At 37.2% G+C, this 10,989-nt stretch overlaps 1 protein-coding gene across 2 annotated transcripts in view; it reads right to left on the reverse strand.

Annotated features, from left to right (window-relative positions):
• The window catches only part of wnt7aa (wingless-type MMTV integration site family, member 7Aa), a 43,474-nt gene extending 33,065 nt beyond the window's left edge, over positions 1 to 10,409 (reverse strand). Inside the window, exons 1-2 of one of the 2 annotated variants that reach the window (XM_039771019.1) lie at positions 9,627 to 10,409; positions 5,765 to 5,991 (exon numbers count right to left, since the gene is read on the reverse strand). In XM_039771019.1, coding sequence (XP_039626953.1) covers positions 5,765 to 5,991; positions 9,627 to 9,697 — 298 coding nt within the window. In that variant the 5' untranslated portion in view covers positions 9,698 to 10,409. Of the gene's footprint in view, positions 1 to 5,764; positions 6,018 to 9,378; positions 9,500 to 9,626 lie in introns of those variants that run through there. The other variant, XM_039771018.1, reaches the window with a different exon arrangement.
• Positions 10,410 to 10,989: the final 580 nt, after the last annotated feature.

Here is a 10,989-nt window from a genome sequence, read left to right on the forward strand (position 1 = left end):
TACAGCATCATGTAAGGAATTCTAGAATGACTCTGAGTATATTCCATAGCATATGTACAAGTTAAATTATAGCTTCTCAGAGACCATTGATTAAGGGTGTTGATAACCATTTTTCAAAAAGTGTACAACGCAACTTTAAAAGTAAGTGTAATCAGTAAGTGTAATGTAAATAAACTCATTGATTTCATGTTTTGGATATTCAAGAGTATAATATAGCTTGCCTTTAAGAATTTGTTTAATCCATCATAGTATTTTAAATAATATTTTTAGGAATGTGGTTTCTTCCTTTCGCAAATGTAGCCATCTTGCTATTGTCCTGTTTCAGTCCCTGATGTGCCTTGGCTTTACTGGTAAGGAACAGAATCTCCACACAAGCATGCCTTGCAGCAAGGTTCACCACAAAGCCTCACACATACAGTACTTGCTTGTTAGAACACGAGGTACCAAGAGTAACAGGAGAAACAGCACAATGTGCGGGTAAGAATTGCTTGGCAGGGAGAGTCAGCAACCCAACCGGAGATTTGTGGTCAAGTACCATAACTCCAGAGAGCCAGGCGGGAGGACAGGTCCTTTGTGAAGAGGGCATACATGAATGGCTGATAGGTATCTAAGCAATGGGGTGCATCGAATGCTCTACAGTTGGCATTGTTTAATTTTTTCAGACAAGTACTCACAGAAGAAGAAAATATTCTGCCTGTTTGAAATATTTTCTTTTTTTCTAATGAAGAGAAAAAAAAGGTTAACTTTTAGGTTAGTGATTTACTGTTTTAAAGACAGGAGACAGGCTAGACTGTACATACGTGCCTGATAATTACCATGGCAACTCACAGGGAATTACTTGTGGCACAGATTGCAGTGAAGTGATAGTCTTCTTTCAATGGAGGATGCACTCCTGCAGCCCTCGCATGTCCCTGGAAAGCAGTGTGCCTGCATGTTAGTTTTATCGACCCTCTTCCAGCCCCTCCTTCTTACTGTTTCTGGCATCCCCCCAACGTTTCTTGTGTTCTTTTTCTGAGAGAACTGCTTCACTCTTACGATTACTGATAATATTGCTTCCCTAAAAGTGACACCCAGGAAAGTCTCTTTTACAATAAAACACATTTGTAATTGGTTTATTTGTCATATGTCAGCTGAAGACTCATTTTAGTGAATGCACAATGGGAAGAGAGAACATCTACATCTCTATAGCAAAACGTTTACATACTCTAACTTAGTTATTAGGTTTTAGCCTAACTCAATATAGATATTTTTATTACAGTATGCTATAAGAAAAAAAGGCTGGTTGACTGGACAGTGGCTATAATTCAATAAGCAGTGCTGTTTCATGAATATGGACAGCGAATTTTCCACACATGCCTTGAGGAATCCATTTATATTGGTTTCCTTCTACCATGGTTGAGGCCACATTTGCCAATGATACATTTGAAAGAGAGGTAGGGTAACAAATGACGCAGCTCCCATAGCTGGCTTTAAACAACTTCTCAACTGACACAGTAATATCTCAAGAAGTTCTACAGGACTTTTTATTAAAACTGCTTTACTAAAACTGTCTTATTTTGAAGAAAGCGGGAAAGGAAAAAACAAATCACTACACCATATAGCATTATGGTCTTTAAGGTATAAAATAAGAAGAAGGTCACGAAGGCCAGTCTAATAGTTTTGTCTGTTTCAAAAAGACTGCTCACATCAGAAGCCATACATTGAAATTGGTTACATTTATTCATCTACATTTCAAGAACATTTTGAACTAAGAGTTACTTTTTTCCTTAAAATTTTGTTATATCAACACTCCACTTACAAGGACTATTTCAGCCATGGAAAGGAAAATGTGAGTTTAGCAAGATGAGCTTTGACATTGGAAGGGTTTTTATACTGAGTGGTGGGTGGCTAAAACTTTTTAAATTATATCATATACTTACAAAAGATATAAAAACTGCTTGGATTATTAGCATTGGTGCATTGGTGTTATCATGAAATATTATGTAAAAATGCAATTTCACCTATAAAGAACCAAGATAAGGACTGACACTTGAGTTCCGAATACAACAAGCGTCTCAAGGTGGTGCAGTGAAGTTCAGTTTAATGTACCTCCTAGATTTCCAGACAAATTCTTCCCAAAATTTATAACTTTAAACACTAAAACCCATATTTAGTAGGCTTGGCTCCAAAAAGGGGCCTTAAATGCACCTTGGCAGAACTGTGGCAGTCGGCCAAAGACCACTAGCCAATAAGGAGGCTCAGTTTCCTGTCTTTGAAAGCTTTCAGGCTTACCAGCAATATCATCTGAGGAACCATATACAAATGTACTGAGATTCAATCCCTTTACAATTGCCTCAGATTTGCCTTGGGTGAAGGCATTGCATTTCTATGAGCAAAGTTTTCAGCAAAATAAGTCCTGTTTTTCCAAAAGAAGTCTGTTGATTGTTCTCTCTGTATAATCCTCTCTACTCATCCTTAATGGCTTCTGTTTCAGTAAGGTGTGGAGAAAGTTAAATAAAATCCAAGCAAAAAAATCTTTCATGAGGGGCACAGTGAGGTTGCTCTTTCTAATAATTCATTCTCTGGTATACATTATATACACTGCAAAATATATGTGTCCATACACAACAAAGGTTGGGTTGAATCATACTGGATTTTTCTTTCATGCACTTGTACTGTTTGCTTTCACCTTGAGATTGTGGTTAAGTGAAAACCAGTGAGCACCGGGTTGCAAGCAGCAGATACTACTGAGCAGGAGAATCCATAACACAAGATGCTACATGTCACAACGCAACAGTAAATTGCACGTTACCTACAAATTTCATGTTATTGCTTATTCTCCCCTTTTGATCCACTGTTTAGCTGTTCATTGTAAAGGACTATGTGTGGTCAACGGTAATCTAAGGTTTGTCTGTCAAAATGAGATTCTGACAAAGACAGTGAAGACCACACGCTAATATAGACTACAGCTTGCCACATTAGAGAGGCTCCCCATTGGTCTCAGCCTTCAAGTCAAGTCATTACTACAGTATAAAATATACAGTATATGTTACACCTGCCGTGATGGCTTTTGATGTTGATTTCTCTAACAGGAACATTAGTCTTGACTGGCTATTGTTAAGTGTTTCTCATTCTCCTTTTCTCTTCAACCTACTTTGGCGGCACTCAGTGTTACTACTATCTTAGACACTGCAGCAAATATGTCATTACGTAACAGTGGACCAAGAGTCATAATTTCATTCTATTCTGTTGACATTAGTAATATTTTCCTGTGTCATGGTACATTTCAAAATTCTAAGGGTCTGGGTAGCTGGCTGACCTAGTGTAGATGGAACCCTTCAGAATCTGTTTTTACCCCTCCTTTGTAATTAGGTTGCTTTAACAGACACATTTGCACAAACAAAACTAAAAGGTACATATGTAGACCATATGCTTACATAAATAAGGAGATTTTTATGTATATATTACAGCATGTTTTTTTGTTCACCAACATCATCCTTTTTGTTGCATTCAATTTCATGTTTATTTTATCTATTCTGCGCCTATAATAAACTCTGGTGATTGCAATCCTGAATTGGATTAAGTGGATGTAATAATGGATGGATGAATTTTAAAAGGTGTCTAGTGTCTTCATTTTATAAGTAGGAGTGTGTTTTACAAGAATAAATTGAATTAAATGAAATAGTAGAAAGGCACAAATGTTGAGTACAAAAATCAGGTTAAATTTAGCTTCACATTTCTCCAAACAGGAATAAAGTACAGTGAGTGAAAATAGCTTGTGTTCTGCACAATGCTGAACTTTATGCTAGCTGGTTGGTAAGACAGATAGATAGATAGATAGATAGATAGATAGATAGATAGATAGATAGATAGATAGATAGATAGATAGATAGATAGATAGATAGATAGATAGATAGATAGATAGATAGTTCTTAATTGAGTGAAATTCATAACATAAAGTGCAAACCAACATACTGCTAAACAGTATAATGAAAGTACAGGCTAAGGCAGAATAAGACTTAGGAAGGCAAATACAAGCTATAAAATTACTATACCCAGTGTACATTAACTGGCCAGTATCACTAAATTAATTTTGTCACAATACCTGTCTGTCTTTCATAACTTGCTATAGTGGATGCATTGTCCAGCCAAGTGGCTTTAAGCATTAGTCTTTAATGATTTAGCCAAGCCTTTGAAATAAAGGTAATAATGGTAATTCAAATGGATATTTAATGCACTCATTGATTTTCCTAACAGAGACTTTGGCTGTTTGCTACCGTATTCTGAACATTCTGTGTTACAGAGGTAAAGCATTTCTTCTGCAACTCAGAATTCCAATGGGGTTAGGATAAGGGCAAACAGCTTGTAGCTCATCTTCAAATCAAGGAGAGCTGACTTCAAATCAAGGAGAGCTGATGTGATCTGTACAAATTTCTTGTAGTTTCAACCCTCCTTTTTTACCTTTTTCACTCTTGTGGACAATGCTGGGCAAGCCTGTGCTAGTCTAGTGGCCTCCACTTACTTAAATGTCTAATTTTGTGAAGTCAGTGGTTGGAAGTGGGCTGATTTGCCCTTTGTATTAATAAGATGCAGGTGCTCATGTGAATTAGATGATATTATATATTATAAGACTTCCATGTGTTCTTAAACTAAATGTATCAGTCCTGTTATGGTTGTGCCATGGAAAAAGTATTAGAATTTCAGCTTCCCAGTTATATGGAGTGTAGTCATGCAAAAGAAATAAGACAACTAATTACCCACAAGATCACTTACTCTGAGGACCCTCACTTGGCTTCTAGAATCTCTCTCTCTCTCTCTCTCTCTCTCTCTCTCTCTCTCTCTCTCTCTCTCTCTCTTTCTTAGTGCAAGCAACCAGACCAAATATTAAATTAAATCCATAAATGAAATGGTCTAAGCCTGCTTTAACTAATAATGGAAAATGAAACCTGTTCTAACCACAATGGTCACTGGGTGGAAATAACTCTAATCCAATGCCAGTCCATTGTAGAGAACATACACTCATACCAGGCCTTTGCAGCATCTCCACTCTACATAATACATGTCTTTAAACTTTGGAAGGAAATTGATGTGAACACAGGAAAAACATACTCCACACAGAGAGCAATCCAGATGCAAACTGAAACAAGGTTAAAATGTCAGTATGCATCTCAAAGTGTGACATTAATGATCATATTTAATGGAAATATTTAACAACAACAACATTTATTTATATAGCACATTTTCATACAAACAGTAGCTCAAAGTGCTTTACATATTAAAGAATAGAAAAATGAAAGACACAATTATAAAACAAAATAAATCAACATTAACATCGAATAAGAGTAAGGTTCAATGGCCAGGGGGGACAGAAAAGAATTTAATCATTTAAAGATTAGATCAATTACTTTACTTGTATTTACTTTAATTGTAAAATGAGTTGTCCTTCAAAGTGTAAAATACAAGGCATCTTTGTTGTTGCTAAACAAACCACATGACGCCTTAACCTCCTCTAAAGTGAGTAAGCTTCTTGTCCTTCACTCCCCAAAGTGTAGTCAACAGTCTTTCTGACAGTCTCCTAAGGGAAGTCATTTGATAATATAGAAGGTTTTGAGAAACTGCCGGTTACTGCTATCATTCCTAGTAACATTTACAGACAAGATAATGCAACTGTTGTTCTTCATGGCTGAAAAGTAACCAACTCTATAATTATAGGCATTAAGATAAACAAGATTCCTTGAAAGCAACAAGTAAGAAAACCACTAACATAAGTCTGCATGTGACCTACCTACTTTGAGCTCTTTCCCAAAGACAGTCCTCTCTCCCAGTGCTGAACAGTTCCAGCGCCCATTTTTAAACTGGAACTGACACTCGTTGATTCCCATCTGTGCTCCTTCCCCAATCACAATGATCGCGTCGGGGCGGCTCTGACAGATTGCTCTCTGTCTGGGAGCCAATCCTGGGATCTTGTTACAGATTATACTGGCTCCTAGAGCAACCACGGAGGAGAAACCCCTACAATGAAAAAAACAGAGAAAAACCTAATGGTCACATAATTTATCGATCCATCCATTTTCTAATCAGTTTGTCCAAGTCGAGGCTGCTTGGGCACAATGTGGGAACCAACACAGGACAGTGTGCTAGTCCATCACATGAGAACACTCAAAACTCTTTAATTTACAGTCACTAGTTAACTTATTGTGCACGTCATTGGGAAACGGGAGAAAACTCATTGTGCCAGAAGGAAACCCAACACAAACACAGGGAGCACGTGCAAACTCCCCACAGACAGTGTCCAGGCCATGTATACAACGTCAGACCCTGAACGCTAAGTACAGTTCAAATGTGCAGTGACCAAGGCCTGACATTTGTACCCGTAGCTAAAGAATACTGCAACTATCAAAGAAACAAGAAATTCTGAACAACCGAGACGTACTCTTGTGTTTGGACATCAGATTACCAGTTTGCAAGGCAGAAAACGAAAATATGACAATGCAGAAGATAGGAAAAGCGTTAGTTTTACCAAATCATGAAACTTTGCACATAAATTTTATCAATAATAACCGGCATCCCCGATTCTATTGCCGATCAGATACCGATTGTGTGTTCCTCGAGAGCCTTGCCGCTACTTCGCCTTCCTTGAATAATCCAAAAAGAAGATTTTGTCAGACTATTTGGCGACACTTAACTGTTCCGGTGTGGGTGAGTGTGGGTGTGTGCGTTCCGTCCAGGGTTGGTTTCTGCCTTACGCCCGTTGCTGCCTTCGGCTTCCCACGACCCTGTAACGGAAAATTGATGGATGAGGCACCTTTAATCAAGTATTCCATTATGCAGCCGTACCTATCACATAAGAGTAACTATCAGCGGTGTTTCAGGAAAAAGCTGCGCGACTTCCCTAAAGACCTCTCCTGTTTTTTTTTTCCGTCTGTCCACTTTTTCTCTTTAATTAAAATACAGATAAAGACTACCACTGTTTGCCAAACTGCGATCAAACTTCCTAGTTCCGTAAGATAATTTAAACAGAATGAGATCCTATAGGCTCAATAACGGAGGACCCCGCGTACTGTGCGCAGCTTATCTAGGAGGGGCATAAAAGAAAAGGTGTTCGCAAATCTGCTGCTTTCTTTCTTTCATTCTTTCTTTCTTTCTTTCTCTTTTTTAACAATGGCAAAATAGAACAGGTAACTCTCTTCTACATATCAGTTACTCGGCTTTAGATACTTAATACCATATTAAAATAACTATTTTATTATTTGAAAGAGTAAACCATAATCAGCATGTCAGGCAAGACAAATTTTTTTCGGTGAACAGGTAGTACTGTAAGGTTGTTAGAATAGGTTTATTACTTCTAAACGTGAAATACAGAATATTTTGAATTTGGCTTTAATCGGCACTCAACATTTCGGTTGAATAAAATATATTCTTACTACTCATTTAGAGGTTTTGTATCTCAAGTTAACTAAAACAAACTCTAGATAGATAGATAGATAGATAGATAGATAGATAGATAGATAGATAGATAGATAGATAGATAGATAGATAGATAGATAGATAGATAGATAGATAGATTTGCCTTTACAAAATCTTCATTAGCTTTGTACTGTAGTTGAGTGCAATTTGTACAATTCAAGGTGTTAACACATTGCAAAACTTCATCTGATGTCAACAGTGTTTGCAAACTGACAAGTTAGTATCATCGCCTACAGATACATAAAAAACAGAAAAATTATTATTTATATTTTCTTTCATTTTTACATCAGTCAAGCTGACCTAATAACAGCGTAACTCAAAATACGCTAGCGCAAAATTATCACTTTCTCTGATGTTGCCGTATTTTTTTAGACAGATAGATATTTAAGCTTGTTTCATAACTTTACAGTACATTATTTATTTTTTAAATCGGCAATAATGTCGTTAATGATTTTCTAGACATAGTAAGCAAAGACCAAACTGAAATAAATGTTCTAGATATAGGGCTAACGTTTTTTATCGGACAACTACAAATTCATTTTCAGCACATATTGTTTTTTGTTTTATTGTTCCTGGTAACTTTTATAAAATTAACAATAGGTCCAAAAGCCTTCATAACAAATAACATAGATGTGCGGTTTTTCGATTGAAGTGGTTTAATAAATGATAGCGTTCCGACGGTTTTATGTGCACTTATATTGTATGGAGTCGCAAGAAACAAAAAAGAAATACAAATATTTTGTTAGTTGATTGCTTTTGAAAGTATATGTACCACCCAGTTTCAACTAATGTCCTTAAACCAAAAGTTTGAATGTATTAAATTCTTAATACAAATCAATTTACCAGAATTTAATTGTAAAAGCTATTTTACGAGAAAGTTTGTGCAATCCTAAAATTAAACTGAATTGTTGTCTCATTTATTATGGAAATTCATTTTATTCTAATTGTAGATTAGTATATTCTAAAAATATTACAAAAGGCGTTTTTAAAGTGCAGCAATCAAACTATTCAACAGGTTGTTGGAGTAATTTAATATTCCTTTTATGTAAGCTCGTCAGTCTAAAGACTGCGGTGTGATATATAAAATGCCATATCGTTTTCACGACTCATATTACAGTAGCTCACTTCAAAATATTAACGTTAAATGTTGTAATATTGCTGTAACACCTAAAATAGTATCTTTTGGAACAATATAGGCACCTGTATTAAGAAAGAAATACATTAGATTTGATTAAGAGAAGCAATATTTTACTGAGAACTTCATATGCAGTTTGAAGAAACATGTAAGAGCAAGAAGATCCCATTACAAAGTTGATCCTGGCTGCACATTTTTTTACGGTAAAAATTGTAAAGATATTTGCATATTTTTTTGGCTATATTATTGTTAATGTTTTTAGTAAAAGAGGGGGCACTCAACGTTCTCATCCATAAATGTTGCATTGGAATCTTTCGGTTTTAAGTGAACAGTATGAATCGTTAACAAGGAGTGAAGCTATTCGGCCTGGAGGTAAGCCAGACACAGGTAAATAAAAACACACAATACTTGTCTACAGTATCAATACTGTGTATCATTTGTACATAGGTCATTGGTAATTATATATTGCATGGCAGAGATCCATATACCTATTAATTATAAGCTACTTATACTGGATGAAAACAAAGTCATTTTAAGGACTATGCACGGCTCAGTATGTTGCTTTGGTTTTTTATATATATATATATATATATATATATATATATATATATATATATATATATATATATATATATATATAAAGTCAAGCTTAGTGCGGTAGTGTATATACATACACTTTCGCACCGCGCTTGACTGTCTCTTTCTTACTGTTTTCCTCAGTAAATGTGGCAGTGGTGGGTTTTAGCTGTTTTGAAAAGTGATGAAGCTGTAGCTTCTTCTTTCACATGAGGACTTACCTGTTGGTTGTAATCTGGCTTCACCTTTTTTGAAACACACCTGAGTCTCATTCTATGGTCTCTTTCCAACTTGATTTTGAAAGAAGTAGGCCGGTCCAGAACACTTGAATCTTCGTTTTGGATATTCCACCTCACCACTATATCTTCTGCCTTTTTCCCCCAAGACAGACAAATTCCCTGAGCGCACAGTCTTGCAAAGCCTTGCCACTGTCAGGTCTGAACATGCACAGATTAAAAAAGATACTTACCCTATTTTGAGATACACAATCCCCAGGCAAAGAAAAATATGGAAAATCCAGCGTCTTGTTTTCCAGTTCATCTTGCTGGTAGACCCTGTGCCTGGGAGCGCTCGCTCTATGGAGAGCTAGCTGTGTGCGGGCTTTCGCCAATCCCGGTCGGGTCACCACCTCCAGATCGCACAGGTATTTCACCCAAAACACATGCCCTCGATATGAACAGAGCCTCCGGGTCAGACGCCGTGCATTTGTAAATCCCAAAGGAATAGTGACAATCCTGCGTTCCGAGCCTAGCCAATGCCGCTTTAGTCGCTATTTGTATGCGGGTCACACGCAACTTGGTGATGTTCACACGGAGACACGGCCGCGCTCATCTTCAACGCGCAGCTCAGAGTCGCCCCTCAGGTTTTATATATCTATCTCATCTATTTGGGCGTGTTCTCTCGGGACACACTCTCACTCTCACTCACTCTCTCTTATACTCACTTTGGCGCGCACGCACGCAACAGCTCACTGTTACTCCCACCCAACACCACCAAGTAGGGTTCACCTGTCTGCTGGGCGGGTGGCCGAACTTTTAAAGGGTCGGAAATGTTTCGGCGTGTGATATGAGGAGATTGGTGGCTGCAGCGAAGATCGGGAGAGGGTTTAAAGAACCTCAGCTGCTGCTCCCGCTAGCTCTTTTTTGATCATGCGGGATCTGATTCATCGTGGTGAACGGTTCGACTTTGTGTGAAAATTTGCGTTTTTGCTAGTCATGCATTTATTTTTCCGGAGATATCTGCATAGTATCTGCGTTCCTTCTAAGTTAGAATACTAGCCTGCATATCCGGACGCTCCTCCTCCGCTTGGCCACTCTCAAAGTATGACACCTACTTCTCTGATTTATGAAAAGGAATTAATGAATTATCGCACTACCAGTTCCTACAGCAGGCATTTATCTTTTTAGAAATGGTGTTAGGAATCCCATTACATATAGAAGCACAACAGCAAGACCTAAACGCATCCACCTAGTGCAGAACTGACTCCCTAGGTGTGCAACACCCCAACAAGAAGCAAAAAGGGAAAACAAATCCCCGCTTTCACTCAGCGAGCAAGGATTCCGGTGAATTTTTAGAGGGTTATGTCATAATAGTAACGTACATATGTAGGTTATGAAACACTATAATTAGAGTTTGAAGTCCATCTTGTCAAGAATAACGAAAACTCCACAACGATATACATCTACATGGATTATTCACCCAAACAAAAACAAAACAAATTTTTTGATAAAAATAAAGAGCTATTTAAATTTGAAAAGGTTTGTGTTTATCTATCTATCTATCTATCTATCTATCTATCTATCTATCTATCTATCTATCTATCTATCTATCTA

This window comes from Polypterus senegalus, chromosome 12 (assembly GCF_016835505.1).
Source record: "Polypterus senegalus isolate Bchr_013 chromosome 12, ASM1683550v1, whole genome shotgun sequence".
In the NCBI taxonomy this organism is placed as follows: Eukaryota; Metazoa; Chordata; class Cladistia; order Polypteriformes; family Polypteridae; genus Polypterus; species Polypterus senegalus.